Source organism: Pristis pectinata, chromosome 3 (assembly GCF_009764475.1).
Source record: "Pristis pectinata isolate sPriPec2 chromosome 3, sPriPec2.1.pri, whole genome shotgun sequence".
NCBI lineage: Eukaryota > Metazoa > Chordata > Chondrichthyes > Rhinopristiformes > Pristidae > Pristis > Pristis pectinata.
Window position 1 is genome coordinate 73,469,604 of NC_067407.1, and position 15,924 is coordinate 73,485,527.

The 15,924-nt window shown below is 40.2% G+C and overlaps 1 protein-coding gene across 1 annotated transcript in view; it reads left to right on the plus strand.

Annotated features, from left to right (window-relative positions):
* igf2r (insulin-like growth factor 2 receptor) overlaps positions 1 to 15,924 on the plus strand; it is a 118,213-nt gene that overhangs the window by 61,103 nt on the left and 41,186 nt on the right. The window contains exons 20-25 of the mRNA XM_052012070.1: positions 315 to 410; positions 3,769 to 3,870; positions 5,148 to 5,322; positions 8,894 to 9,064; positions 11,435 to 11,578; positions 13,671 to 13,849. Coding sequence (XP_051868030.1) covers positions 315 to 410; positions 3,769 to 3,870; positions 5,148 to 5,322; positions 8,894 to 9,064; positions 11,435 to 11,578; positions 13,671 to 13,849 — 867 coding nt within the window. The remainder of the gene's footprint in view (positions 1 to 314; positions 411 to 3,768; positions 3,871 to 5,147; positions 5,323 to 8,893; positions 9,065 to 11,434; positions 11,579 to 13,670; positions 13,850 to 15,924) is intronic.

The following is a 15,924-nucleotide window of genomic DNA, read 5'->3' on the forward strand; positions in this document are numbered from 1 at the left end:
AAGGAGTTTGTACTCAAGCTAATATTTTCTGAGAGGGGGAAATACTTGAATTGTGTAACGGATTTTAAGTTTGATTTTGCGTAACTAACAACTTTCTGGTACTCCAAAAGGCTACTGAATTGAATACAATACATGCCCAGAGTTCTGGGACTTGGCCTCAAGGTCAGACTGCCGGTCAGAAAGTTGTCCTTTGAATCTACACTGGTGTAATTGGGAACTTGGTGCCCTAATTTTCAGTATTGACTGTATCAGTAGAAATGGTGGCAAAGTATTCCTCTTGCGTGTTCGTGCTAATTCATTTTGTGCTTGTGTAGTCCACAGGTCCAAGATTCATTGACCAGAAGAACTGTATGGTCACCTTTCTGTGGGAAACTGAAGCAGCCTGTCCTGTTACAACAACTGAGGACAAGGTAACAAAGTGATTGTCAAGGATGTTAATCTTCTATTGTGGATTTCAATATCAATCATACCTTCACCTCAAAAGGAAAAAAAGGATTGAAAACTTTAAAATGGTTGCCTTGTAATTACCTTTGGACTATAATTTGGAGTTGAATTACTTTCAGATTTATTATTGACCTGGTGTCAAATACATGACAATGTTTGAACACTTAAATTAGGACCTGCTCTGGCGAAGCTTCAGTTCTATTACTCTGGTTTCAAATCCCCGTATGGTCTTGCCCCTTCCTGTCTAATTATCAGAGGCCCAACCAGTGTCCCTCATCATATCTAACTAAACTTGTTCTTGCATTGAACAACTTCTCCTTTAACTCCACTCACTTCCTCCAAACCAAAGCAACTTGCATGGCTCCAAACCATGCTCACCTCTTTGTGGGATACAGGGAACAGTCCTTGTTTCAGTCATTTTTAAGCCCCTCTCCTCTGATACTTCAACCACTATCAATGCTACTTCAGTATTTGTACGGAGCTTGAGAACTTATTGAATTCCATCCTACTGTCACCTTCACCCGGGCCATCTGACTCTTCCCTTTTTGACTTCTCTATCAATGTTGTGCCAACATAGCTCATCCCTCCTACCTACAGAATGCCCATATTCCTCCATTTTCCTTTCATTCATGTGCCCATCCAAGCCCCTCTTAAAAGCCTTCAGTGCATTTACCTCCACCACCTTATCAGGCAATGCATTCCAGGCATCTACCACTCTGAGTAAAACAAAAACATACCCCTCAAGTCTGTTCTGAACCTACCCCCTCACCTTAAATGCATGCCCTCTGGTATTGGATCGCTCAATGATGGGAAAAAGATATTGCTTGTCCACCCTATCTATGCCCCTCACAACCTTATACATCTCCAACAGATCACCCCTCAGCTTCCGCCATTCCAGAGAAAAGAGCCCAAGTTTGTCCAGCTGATAGCACACATGCCCTCTAATCCAGGCAGCATCCTAGTAAACCTCCTCTGCACCCTCTCTAAAGCCCCGACATCCCTCCTATAGTGAGGTGACCAGAACCGCACGCAATACTTCAAATGCGGCCTAACCAGAGTTCTATAGAGATGCATCATAACTACTTGACTCCTATACTCAATACCTCGATTAATAAATGCAAGCATTCCATAAGCCTTCTCAACCACCCTGTCTACCTGTGTAGCCACTTTCAATGAGTCATGGACTTGCACCCCAAGGTCTCTCTGCTCTTCAACACTGTTAAGGGTCTTGCCTCTTGACATTAGTACTTGAATTGCTTAGGCATAGAAGGGTCTGTTCTGCTCTTTAATCTCCTCCAATTCTCAATCCCCTTCTCAAGGCACCTCCCCATGAAAATAGTGGAGATGCAACGTCTGCTCCTTTGCCTCTTCCCTTCCTGTGGTCCAGACCCTGGATACACCTTCCAGAGAAGCAGTCGTGTATTGTACTGTACTTGGGGCTTATGATGCAATCTCCTCAGATTCAGATTGGGCGACCTCTCTGCAGGTGCACCCCTGTTCAGCAAGGACTTTAGTTCTCCATCCCATTCCCAGGTGTCTTTGGTCTCTTGAACTTCCATCAAGCTGGAGGAATAGCACCTAATCTATTGACAAAGCATGTCTGACTCAACAGTGAATTCAACAATAGAAAATGCTCAGTTTCTCTCTCCACAGATGCTGCCTGACCTGCTGAGTTAACTTTCACGTTTATGACCGCTCATCAGAATGCTTATCAAATTAGCATCAATTTGATGAAACTTCCAGAAGCTCATCTTGAGGTATTAGCTTTGTTTTAACCTCTAGGAGTGCTGCTTGATCTTCTGAGTATCTTCCAGCATTTGCTGTTTTTTGTCAAATTTACAGTATCTGGAGTTTTTGGTCTTCAGTAGAATTGAATAATTTCAGGTCATTACCCATGCCAGCATTTAGTTTTATCTCCTATTTCACCTTTCATTTGTCATCTCCAGCCAAGCCTTTACCATCTGCTCTCAGCTGGTGGCACCACCACCATGCATGTCATTCCCGCCTTCATCCTATCAAAGATGTTCACATTTGTTCTCCACCCTTGCCCCCTCTACAAATTGTTTCACTTCCAACTTCTCCCATGTCTGAGGAAAGGCCTGAACCATTGCCCCTGTTTCTCTCTCCATTGATGCTGCCTGACCTGCTGACAGTTTCCAGCACTTTTTCTCTTATTATTTTCCCATGACCTCCAGTACCAAACTCTGTCTTTCTCCAATTCTGGTCTCTTGCATGTACTGGGATTTCTCTGCTCCTCCCTCAGTGGCCACACTGACTAGACCAAGCTGAGTAGGTTCTGTCTGGGAACTTCTGAATGTAGTTGACCTCAATACCTTTCTGGCAGCAGACTCCATCTACAGAAGTAATGATATCTCCTATTTATAGTGGCCTTAATTTGGGAAAAATCCAGGACGTTCCCATGTATGCTGGGGGACTCGTTTTCTATTTTTCTTTCACTTGATCTGATCATGTTTATTCCAAAACTTGGACTTTTTCCTGCAATGTTTACTAATTGGTGCTAGCCTGTATATATCCACCTTGGTGTGTGAGTCTATTTCATACTAAATTAGATGCAGTGTCTGACTGAAAGCTTCAAGATGAGAAAATGAATGGAATCCCTCCTCTCAAACCCTTTCCACTTCAGTCAGACTGTTTACAAGGGTGTAACTCATTTGATACATTAGACTGAATTTGTAACTCGTAATTGCAAGATGTGATGCCATATAGATTTGATGCAGAATTCCATCAGTATCAAATGTAGTGACACTCCTGTTAGTGGCTAGCAATGTTCCAGTCAGGTAGCATCTGGAGAGTGAAAACGTAGTGACACATTTTTAGAGCTATCTAGTTAATAGATGAATCAATTAGAGGATTAAAGACAAAAGAATATGCTGGTACTGAGATGCAAAATATAGCAATTGCAGAAAACCTGAAACACAAGAGAATGTGGTAAATGCCCATTAGGTTAGGCAGCATTTGTGGCAAGAGAAGTACTGAGTTGAGATGGATAACCTTAAATTGAAACTGGCCAGTTCTGACACACACAAGAAGGGCTGGTTATCTGAAATGATTGAATTCATTATTGATTCTCAAAGGTTGCAATATGCTTTCATGGAATATTAATTGTTGTTCCTCGAGTTTGCATTGTTCCATTGAAGCTCAATGTAGGATACCAATGACAAAGATGGAAGTGACTGGGGGTTTGAAGCCTAAGGCCACACTTATTGAAATGGTGTTGAGTTGTATTCTGAAACATATTTCTTTGTATTGTTGTAGAACTGGTTGCTGAACTAAAATATCATCCTGATTTTCTTTTCTTTCTAGGAATGCTCATTTAAAGATCCTAACACTGGTTTTGTCTTCAACTTTCTGCCTCTGGCTTCGAGCACTGGTTACACTGTGACTGGGAACCAAGTAACATTTAAGGTTGGATTAATGCACGTGGGACCTTCTCACGAATTTATATATTTAGAAGTGTGAAATACCAAACTGAAACATTCTGCCTTCAGTGATCCTTTTAATGTAGTTTAGACTATATTCTACTATTCAGTTAAAGAAAAACTGGCTGAACACTTTTTAATCTGTTATGTGAAGGCCTTCGGCATGTAAGCCTGTTCTGAGCCAAGACATTTTAATGAGGATTCTTCACAGCACAAAGTTTCAGATACCACTGTCTTCATTTTTTTGATTTGCAAATGAAATGGGCTAAATTTTGCAAGAAGTGTTCATACCTCTTAGCCAATGATCAGAGAAATGCTGGGCATTCTATAGAGCTCTGGGACCTGAGAATAGGAACAGATGACACTGGTTAACCTGTGCGAAGAATTGTTAATAAACTGTGAAATATCTGAGCCATGACTTGGGTAGAATATTTAATTCAATACTGAATGTGGTTATAGATATGAAATTAGCTCAAAAGTGGATAAAAATTTAATACTTAGTCAAAATCTGTAAGAACAAGATCTCAAATGTTAATTTATGGTGCTAATGAGGTTTAAACAGTAATTAAAACCTGTAACTGCTACGTGGACAAGCCCAAACTTTTATTTACATTTATTGACGTGATATTTAGTACAGGTGACCTGGTACAGAATATTATATCTATTCCTTGGGCTTCAATGGCATGTCCTTCAGTATAAGACCATTCTCATGCAACTTTGACAAAGGGGGTTTCCTGAATGGCAACTTCCCAATTTACTCATTTAACAGAGTTGTCTCTGTTCGTGCACCCTCCCACCCCACCTTTAAATGCACTATTGAGTTTGTATTACTTCCTACCAAAAACTGTGTGGCTTGACACCTGGCTTTAAAATGAAAGTGCTATGTTCTTGCCCATTTCATTACAGTGAATCCTAGTATCTGACTCCGCACTGAATACTGAGTTTGGATTATGTGGTCTACTGTCTGGATTTAACCATTATGTAGCCAGGCCTAGTTAATATGTATATCAAAAAGGTCCTTGTTTCTGACCCTGGGGTGGACTACAGTGTACTCTCACACATTAACTACCCCCAAAATTGGGTAGGAAGATCTGCCATTAATCACTACACTTATCATAACTTTCATCAGAGTAAAATTCTAACTCTCCTTTGACTAGGTTAGTGTTTCTTTTAATGGAGAAAACTAAATTCTGATGGATCTGGACTTTGAATGTATAATGCAGTACTTATCTTTAGTGATATAAATGTATTTCACTTTTACAGCTCAACATCTGTGGTGGTTTAGATGAATGTGGTAAAATAGAAAACAAGACAGCAACCGGGTGTGAAATGCATGGACAGAACCCAACTCGTCCAGTTGGATCAGAAACTGCATTTCAGGTTTCTACTGATGGTCTCATAACACTTATATACAAAGGTACAATGTTGGTAGAGTCAGGTAAGAGCACAATCGAAGGTAGGAATAGTGTACAATGCTGAAATAGGCCTTTCTGCCCAACTTGTACATGCCAGCCTTCAAGCCCAAATGATATTTTCCCTTCAGATGAGCCAGCTGCTGTAGCTCAACCTGTAAATGTGGTTGAGGGAAGCAGACTAAGCAGGGCCACCTGAAATTTGTCCTCCCCGTTTAGTGCTGTGCTGCCTTTTAAGGGCTGAGTTTAGATCAGAGGACAGATTTGAATAAAAGTAGTATGTACAGGAAGTCCCCGACTTACGAACGCCCGTACTTATGAACCAACCAGCGGGCCCGGCCCCCGATCGTACCATGGTGGTGGTAAACCTTCTTTGGCCCAACCCTGGGCCGTGTGCGCACATATGCAGCTGGGGAACCCCGGGCCAAGTGCGTATGTACGGCTGGGGCCGTGTGCGGCCGTGATCCCCGGCCCAAGTGCACATGCGCGGCTGCGATCCCCCGGGCCAAGTGCGCATGCGTGGACACTGTTCCGAGTTGCATACAAAATGGGGTTACGAACAGTCTCAAACGGAACTTGTTCGTAACCCAGGGACTTCCTGTACTGGAAATATTCAGCAGGTTAGCCAGTAGAGGGTGAGAAAATTAACATTTCTTGTCAACAACCTTTCATCAGAACTAAAACATTATCACAATAGGTCCTGAAGCACTGCTTGTTTCTCTACAGATAATATCATGTGGGAGGAACAGAAGTAGGCCATTCAGCCCCTTGAGTCTGCCATTCAATAGGATATTGGCAGTTCTGACACTCCTCAGGTCCACTTTTCTACCCTTTCCCCTAACCTTACTGATTAGAAGTCTGGTTCAGCCTTAAACATCTGCAAGGGCTCTGCCCCCATAGCGTTCTGTGCTAAGAAATTGCAAAGACTTGCAAACCCTGAGAGAAGAAATTCTTCCTTATCTCAGGACAGCCCTTATTTCTCCAACTGTGACCTCAGGTTCTGGACACTCCTATGAGAGGGGTACATTCTCTTGGCTTTTACCTTGGTCTGGCCCCTTAATCTCTTACTTCAATCTGATTACCCTTCATTCTTCTGAACTCCCAATGAGTGGAGTCCCAGCTGATTTAATCTTTGCTCACAAGGCAATCCCTCAACACTCAGGCTCATCCCAATGAGTATCTCTGAACTGCCTCCAATGAAATATTTAAGTAAGAAAACCAAATCTGTTGACTGTACTATAGCTGTGGTCTCACTGGTGCCTTGTGCAGTTCCAGAAATGCTTCCTGACTTTCATATTCCAACCTCCTTGGCCAGCGCTCCATGTGGCTTCTCTATTACCTGTTGTACCTGTGTATTATTTTTGTCATGCTCAAGAACCTCCCAGTTCCTTCTGCAGATTTCTGCAATATTTGTCCAATAAGTATTTTCCAAAATGAACTTTGCATTTTCCCACATTATGCTCATTTTACCAAATTTTGCTTACTTGCCTTAACCTATCAATATCTCTAAACTGTTAGTATCCTTCTGGCAACTCGCCTTCCATCCACCACTATTACCATCTGCAAATTTTGTTACTGTGCATTCACTTCCTCCATTAATATATCGTAAACAGTTGTGATTCCAGTGGTATCCCATTGTACTCACTGCTTCCTGCCTGTTCACCAATACCCTATCCATGCCAATATGTTACCCCTTTTGAGCGACACCTTGTCAGACCATAAAAATACATCACCTGGTTGGCTTCCATTCACTCTTGTCAAGACTCAAAGTCATAAGCTTGAAGTAATGATTTCTCTTTTATGAAGCCACGTTGACTCAGGTTAAGATTGTCTAATGGTGTTGTTTTTACCTAATTGATTTAACATTTTTCCAACAATAAATGCTAGGCTAATTGGCCTATTTTCACTTTTTTGCCTCCCTCTCTTTTTGAAAAGGGGTGTAACACTGGCAGTTTTCCAATCCTCCAGATCTTCTCTAGAATCTAAGGATTTTTCGAAGATTATAACTCGTGCATCCACTGTCTAGGCAGCCATTTCACTGTGGATCGTAGGATGCATGCCATCTGGGCTAGGGGATTTATCAGCCTTTTAACCCCCATTAGTTTGCCTAACACTAATTCTCTAGTGAAGATATTTAATTATTGAGATGTCCTGACCTGTCCAGTATTCCCAATGTTTTTATTTCAGATTCCTAGCAGCTGCTGTTCTTTTGGTTTCAGTGTTGGCTTGTACCCTATGCTCAAAGGGGACGGAACCTACAGTCTTTCCCAGTGAGTGCTACCAGCTGAACCACACCTGGCACTTAAATAGTGTTTCAGCCATACCTGTGATATATCAGTTTCTAATGGTCAAGACTGATGCTACAGGTTTCTTCTCTTCCCTCTCCCCCCACCTACCACCCCAACCCAAACAAAATGTTTACTGTTTCATTTATGCAAATTACTAACCATCCAGTTTTACAAGTTTCTTGAACCCTACACAGTTAACTGCTTTGTTTACCCTAACCTCTTAAGGTGTTAGACTACTAGGAATTTGACTCTATTTTTGTTTAAATATCTTCCAAACAGGATGAGCCTTTGTCCAGTTGGTTATATTTGCTTCATAACTATGGTCCTTTCGTCTAAGGATACAAGAGATGTGTTTAATATTCTATATGATTAAGTTTTCAGATTACACAAAAGTTGGTGGTGTTGTGGATAGCAAGGAAAGTTGCCTAAGGCTACAACAGAATATAAATCTAATGGAAAGTTGGGTAGAGCATTGGCAGATGGAGTTTAATCCTGACAAGTGCAAGATGGTGCATTTTGTGATGTCATATAGGGATAGGATATGCAGATTGAATGATAGGGCACTAAGGAATGTTGATGAACACGGACCTAGGGGTCCAAGTCTATATTCCCTGAAAGTGGCATTAGATAGGGTGATGAGGGAGGTATATGGTGTGCTTGCCTTCATAGGTCAGACCGTAGAATATAAAAGTTTGGAGGCTATGTTGCAACTTTACAAAACATTAGTTAAACTGCACTTGGAGTATCGTGTGCAGTTCTAGTCGCCACACTATAGGAAGAATGTAGTTGCTCTGGAGAGAGTGCAAAGGAGATTCACCAGGATGTTGCCTGGATTGGAGGATTTTAGTTATGAGGAGAGATTGGAGAGGCTGGGCTTGTTTTCCCAGAAGTGGAGGAAGCTGAAGGGTGACCTGAGAGGTATACAAAATTGAGGTATGGATAGGGTAGATAGTCAGAATCTTTTTCCCATGGTAGAGGTATCAAAAATAAGATATTATAGGTTTTAGAAGGAGTTTTAAGAATCTTGGGGGAGATTTTTTTTTACACAGTGGTTGATATCTGGAATTTGCTGACAGGTGGTGGTGGAAATCAGATACATTCACTACATCTGAGATATTTAGGCAATGCATAGTAGGATACAGACATAAAGTGGGCAAATGGGATCAGTGTAGATGGGCAAAAAGGTTGGCATGGACATGGTGGGCCGAAGGGCCTGTTCCTGTGCTGTACAACTATGCATTGCAATTCTAAGCCTTATTTAATTTGTGGTACAAATGTTTCCATAATTTCTTTATTACTTAATGTGCAGGATTGTGGGATACATTCATTATCCGTTTTGTCTGTGACACTAATTCATATCCTGGAAGACTCACCTTTCTGAGAGAAGAAATTGGGACTATGGCACACGTCCACGACACCATCTTTGAATTTTATACTTCATTGGCTTGTTTCCCTGCTCCAGTTGTTTGTCTTGTCAGTGGTAAGCAAGTGATATTTAACCCTTTGTAATTAAGTCATTCACTAGTTAGACTATTGTGCTCCAATCTTTTGTCAAGAAGATGGTGGTTGGAGCGTTGTAAACTCCCTACGTTGCTGAATTTCTTCTTTCTTTTACAATCTTTTTATTAATTTTCAGATTAATACATATAACATCAGTAATTATACATGTAATGCAAAGAGATCAGGAGGACAATCATGACATATATAATCATAAAGAATTAAAAAAAATTCTAGGCCCCATTGTTTCTTGGTAAATGAAAATATTACAAAAAGAAAGTCAAAAGGAGAAAGAAAAATCTAATATAAAAAAAACCCAAATCGGGAAAAAAAAATTATAATAAAACGAAACAAACTAAAACAAAAATTTCAAAAGAAAAAAAAACTGGACTGATATTTCTCGATGAACAAAGAGCATTATTATGTCGTCATCTCCACTCCTCTAAATTCAAAGATTATTGAAAAGGGATCTATCTCATATGAAAATATTGAATAAATGGACTCCAAACTTCCTCAAATTTAAGCGAAGAATCAACAGTGCCACTCCTAATTTTTTCTAAGTTTAAACATGATACAGTTTGAGAAAACCATTGAAAAGTGGTAGGGGGGTATTGGATCCTTCCATTTAAACAAAATGGATCGCTTGGCCATTAGTGCAACAAAGGCAATCATACGACAAGCAGCAGCAGATAAGTGGCCAGATTCCATCATTGGTAATACAAAAGTTGCAGTGATTGGGTGAGGTTGGAAATCAATATTCAATACTGTTGAAATAATGTTGAAAATGTCCTTCCAATATTTTTCCAAAAGAGGACAGGACCAAAACGTGTCAGGGAAGCCACCTCCGAATTACATCTATCACGTATAGGATTTATATGGTGATAAAAACAGGCTAACTTGTCCTTCGTCATATGGGTCCTGTGAACCACCTTAAATTGTATCAAAGAGTGTCTGGCACACATTGAAGATGTACTAACTAATTCAAGAATTTTCTTCCATGTCTCTGTAGGTAAAAGTATCTGGAATTCTCCTTCCCATTCATTCTTAATTTTATCAGGTGTCTCTGGACGTATTTTCATAATTAGATCATAAATATGTTGCTGAATTTCTAATGCTGTTTGGGAAATGTCTGTTAATAAAATCATCCTTTTGGAAAGTTTGCAGGCTGAATATTAAATCCATAACTAACGATAAAGGAGGGGTTGCTTCTCCCGAGTAGCTTGGTATGAGCTTGTAGGAGGAGAGGAATTGTCCTATTCGCTACATAAAATTCATCAATGTGTAGTTGAAGAACTGTCTTTGTAAGGTTAATTTTTTCCCCACATAACTTTTTTTTTAAAAATCAGACTTGAAAAAGGACCTTCAAAGAGTCTTTTGAATCATCAATGCACTACACACTATATATGCTGGATAATGTTGCTTTGTGGTGCCTGGCCATTGTCGATATCTGGCCAAAAAGAAAAATCTTTATTCTGCACTCTTGCAAGGTGTACAATGAACGTGTTGTGTGTTTATATTCATGAGTGATCTAAAATTGGACAATGGGTTAAGTAACTAAATGTTCCAAGTATCTCATCTGTATGTACTGACCCAGTTTTTGAAAGGAGTGACAAGAATACCATTAATATTTCATTACGCAACATCACAGAATAAGATTGAAAAGCTTTATGTAGCAGTTTGTGATTATAAAAATCCACTTCAGAACAGTGCCTTCCTCAAAGTAGAAAAAGCAAGTGTATTTCTTCAACACTAAAATGTGCAGAAGGAAATAGAGAAGGGAAGAAAGATGGGATTGAGAGATGAGACATCAATAATAGTTTCAGATAAACTTCCCGTACAGAAAATGCAAAAGAATGAAGCTCGTGCTTAACTTTTCAGTGGCAGTGGAGTTCTGATGGTGCTCAAGACCTTACTCAGCAATTTTCTTAAAAAAAAATCATCTAAACAAATGGACCTCAATTTTTGAGGCGCATTTGGTGGTTATCTAGTGATTAAATGCAAGTACATTCACACCTTGCCTCTCTGAGGTAGTCTTTCATGAAAGAAGCTTTGTGGAGGAGCAAGACAAGCAGATGAACTTTCTGATCATTCTCTTTACTGCTTGTATTGGTGGAAGCTGCTCCTGATTCACCAAAATGGGTGCAAATTTTTTCTTATTGCAAAGTACAGACCAATGTATTAAAACTGAATTGAGTTGAAGCTTTATCTCGCCTGTTAAAAAAAAAATTGGTTTCATGCTTGTAATTGGGAACTTTAATACATTTGGCAGCTTGGTTCCTCTGCAAAAATCTTTTATTTCAAATTATCAGAACTTTGGATTGTGTAGTGAATTTGCACTGTTGGATGGTTTCAGATGCAGAAGGCAATGAATATGACCTGAGTGAGCTTGCGAAGGACAAAGATCCTTGGATTGCAGTTGACACAGCTGAAGATGGGAAAAAACGTACATTTTATCTAAATGTCTGCAAACCCTTGCCTCCAGTTGATGGTTGTCCAGGTGAGTGTACACCATAAAAGATCATTGATCTCCGTGAAGCTATGTCTTGAGGCAGCACAGAACTTCACATTGTGTTTCCTGGGATTACAGTTACTGAAATTGGTATTTATGAAAATTAGCTCTCTTCCTCTTTGGAAGAGACCCCAATCAGTTTATTATCGTTCTTTAAAAGAGTTTCCATTGCTGTTTTATTAAGCGTACAAGTGAAAGGGTATAGCTTCACTTTTGTTTATTCCTGGGAATTGTACAGTTTTGCTTTGGGAAAGACCTGCCTCCATTTCCTCAATATTTTTCCAAAAGACACTGGTAGGTATTCAGTGAACTCTTGCCATCCATCCCGAATGATGAAAGCAGAAAGCTCCAATAAGTTGAGCAGGATATGTCTTGCATATTGCTGGATGTTGATTAAATTGTCTGTGGCAGCTTCCAAATAAAATTTTGTTCAACTCATTAACTTGTTTTATCTTGTTCTTTGAGGATAAGGTAAGTAAAATGACTAGATTTTTTTTTTAAATGGTCTTAATTTAAATCCTTGGTTTTAAAAATTTTATAAATTGGATCCGCTGTGCAGATCAACTGTTTGTGGCATCAGTCCCTTCTGTAAGTGGGTGCTGTAAACCCTGATGATATGGAGTTGCATGCAATTTGTGTGGTGAACTTTCACATTTAAGCGCAAGGACTTATCTGAGCTATTTGGTGGCAAATTTATTTGTACTCTAAGGCCACCAAAAGTGGTCATTACCTTTGTTTCTCAGATGGTGAGTGAACTTTCATGTTGGGAATTATAACATGTCTCTACATCCCATGATTAGCACTACTTCAACAGATGGTCTCGCCATTTTTGTTGTTGGTAGACCTTTCTGTAAATATCTTTGCCATGTCTACCTTCCAACAGTGAAAGCACTTAACTGCACTGCAAACACATTTAATTGATCTGATGTGGCACCAGACAAGGCTTTTAAGTGCACCCTTCCTCATTTATAAAGTGTTTTAGTCTTTACTGCTCATCCCCTTACTCCATTGTTTGCTTCTGTGCAAATGCATGCTACCTGGCTTTGTGCAAAAGGATGGTACCTTCCTAGAAGTCCTGTAGCACTATATTTAAAATGAACTTTAGTGATGTTCTTGGTTTTTTTTCTGGTTCAATGGTGTGCAGGCAGACAAAACCACATTGAGAGCAAGGATGAATACTGGTGCATGCTGTGCTTGTATATGTTACATTTGAACCTCAGTTTCTGAATGGTTGAGGTGGTATATGGTTTACCTGCAGTTGATTTCTTCATTTCCTTCTCGTACATTGCTCCAGAAAGGCAGCTTTCCCACTGAATCTCCCCCCCCCCCCCCCCCCCCCCCCAATAAAGGAAATGCTGCCTTTAATTATGGGGTCAAATTTTATATCTATTTGCATTCAAGGTGTTTGGACCCAAGCCCAATGCTGTTGTAATGAACAGTCCTCTGCCTTAAAAACATTCATGAATCAAACTTGAGGTACTAAATGGGAGCAGTTGGTTCAGTGGTGGGCATTAACACCTTTTGTTCTGCCTATTGTAGCATCCCAACTTGAAACACGAGCAAAATCCAAACCATCAAATGAAACCCAGCTCCCACAGTTGTCTCTTTTTTTTGTCTTCCATGATTAGTTTACATACTTTCAGAAGGCACTTTGTTTCATAATATCCATCTTGAAATTGGATCCCAACAATCTATTTGACTTGTTCTCCTTTAATGAAAGCAAGATTTTTTTCCTACCTTGCCGTTTGTGGAGATCCAAGTAAAAGTCCTTGATTGGTCAAACTGATGTGGCACCAGACAAGGCTTTAAGTACAATGTTCTTGTTTCTTTTCTGGTTGGATGATGTGCAGGCAGACAAAACCACATTGAGAGCAGGGATGAATACTAGTATACACTGTGCTTGTATTTGTCTCTTGTCCTCTGCCTCTGTGTAACAATGCTTAGTGGTTGCTGCTTCTGGCTTATCCAGCTACAGTCTGTAGGTTCCTCCCTTTTATATGAACAATGAGAAGGATTTTAAAGCTGGGTGAAAGCCAGTGAGTAGAAGATGCATTTTAAATGCATTGGTTTTGCTCTGCAGGTGGTGCTATAGGATCTTGTGTAAAGTATGCTGATAAGAGTCAGAACTTGGGTTACGTTCAGATGCGTCCACAAGCTGGGACTGATGGTTCCCTCAGTATTGTCTATCGGAACGGTGACAAGTGCAAAGGCAATCAGCGCTATTCTACACGTATTCTCTTCCAGTGCGGTGAAGTCCCAGTAAGTTTGTGTATTTTCCTATATGTTTTAGAATATGTAATTGATAAATTGTGAGAAATGCAGTAAGTTGTATTGATGTGCAGTGAATGATACAACTTGGAGTTTAACATTCAAAGCCTGGTTTCTAGGAAGACTTCCTGCACTAGTGTGAAGTGTTGATTTGGGTGTCTGACATTGTCAGAAATCTATGATCATGTTTGACTCTCTTGTAGTATTTTTCAGATGCATTGTTTATACTTTAGCTCGCTTGCCCAATCATAACTGTGACTACTTTGCACCACGTTAAGTTTTAGTCACTTGTACATGATTGCGACAATGTTATCGAAGTTAAACTGGTTAAAACTTAGATTACCAATTTACCTGGTCTATTAGTTTTCTTGCCATTGTTTTTATGCAACCATTCAATGTAGCTGCTCACTGCACCTTGACCCCTGCCCAGGAAAGAGGGTGAACTGGCTTTGTATTTGCCCGATGGGAGGTACCCTCCCTGTCCTGTTAACTTGAAACTGTCAGCTAACTACAGCAATAAAATAATGACACTTGCCTTGAATGTTTGATGACGTTTTTAGATTCCGTCTGTATGACATTGCAACCTAGTCAACTTGAACCAAGCACATCAGGCTGCAGGGCTAACCTTTGTCAAATAAATTTGCTCTTGGTTATGGGTTTCCCTTCTGTGATATTCCTTTGGCGAGGGAGGAATTCAATTGTCCTTTAGTTTCATAGCAACACCTGTCAGAGGGAAGATGTTTAGCCCAAATAGCTTTGAAATAATACTTCCCTGCTCCTCCCCATAGCCCTACCAATGTATCCTTCTGAAGTATATATTAATTTCCCTTTCGAAAATCACTATTAAATCTGTTTTTGTGGTACTGTCAGAGAGTGCATTCTAGGTCACCAACTTTGTTTAGAAAAAATCTTAATTCTGAGAACCCTCTAGTTCCTTTAGAAATTCCATTAAATCTGATTACCTCAGCTCTTGCAAGTGGGAACACCTTTCTTCATTTAATGCACTATCAAAATTCATGATTTTGAGTGTTTCAGAAATTTCCTTGAAGGAGAATAATTGCAGCTTCCCTGTTCTCCACTCAGCTGAAATTCCTGTGTATTGATGCCATTTTACCACAGCCCAGCGCATTACGGACACCAGTCTCCCCTCCTTGGACTCTGTCTTTACCCCTCGTTGTCTTGGTGTAGCAGCCAGCATAATCAAAGACCTGTTACGAACCAGCAACAAAAGAAACACACTAAGTCATGATTCAGTGTTTAAAAACTATTTTATTAATCAGTACTTATGATAATAAGAAAAATAAAAGTAAAAATGTTAGTATGTTAGAAGTAAATATGTTAAACCTTGAACATTAACCCCAAAAACTAAACTCTTCGTGTGCTTGTGGCAAAGTCCCAAACTCCAAGTCCAGGAATGGTTCTTAAAGTTCAGTTCCGCAAGGTATAAGGTGAAACATGGGCAAAGGCTTCTTCAACAACCACCGTTGTCTGAAGATAAAACGTAGATGTAGAGAACATAGGGAGAGTAATTACGAAGTCCAAATGTTCCACGATGGAACCCAAACGACACCTCAGTGTTTACTCGGTAGTGACTTCCTCATCCCGAAAAGCATCCCAATCGTGGTCGTCCACACAAATACCTGTTTCCTTCTACAGGTCAGCAACAAAGTGAACTCCACCGGATTACTCCCAATTTCCATACGTGGATTATAGTAACAGACACAGTTACTGTTTCTCATCCATCGATAGAGAAACTAGCAGGCTGGTGTCTCTCTCCCTTTTTCCCTCTTTCTCTCTCTCCTCTGACTTCGACTGACCTCTTCAACAATGTCATTATGTCCTTTAACTTTTGTTGATGTAAGCGCGCGTGTGCGCGCGCTCTCTTAAAGGGACATTCACCGAGTCCATAACAGACCCCACCCACCCAGGACATTCTCTCTTCTCTACTCTTCCATCGGGTAGAAGATACAGGAGCCTGAGGGCACGTACCACCAGACTTAAGGACAGCTTCTACCCCACTGTGATAAGACTATTGAACAGTTCCCTTATACAATGAGATGGACTAT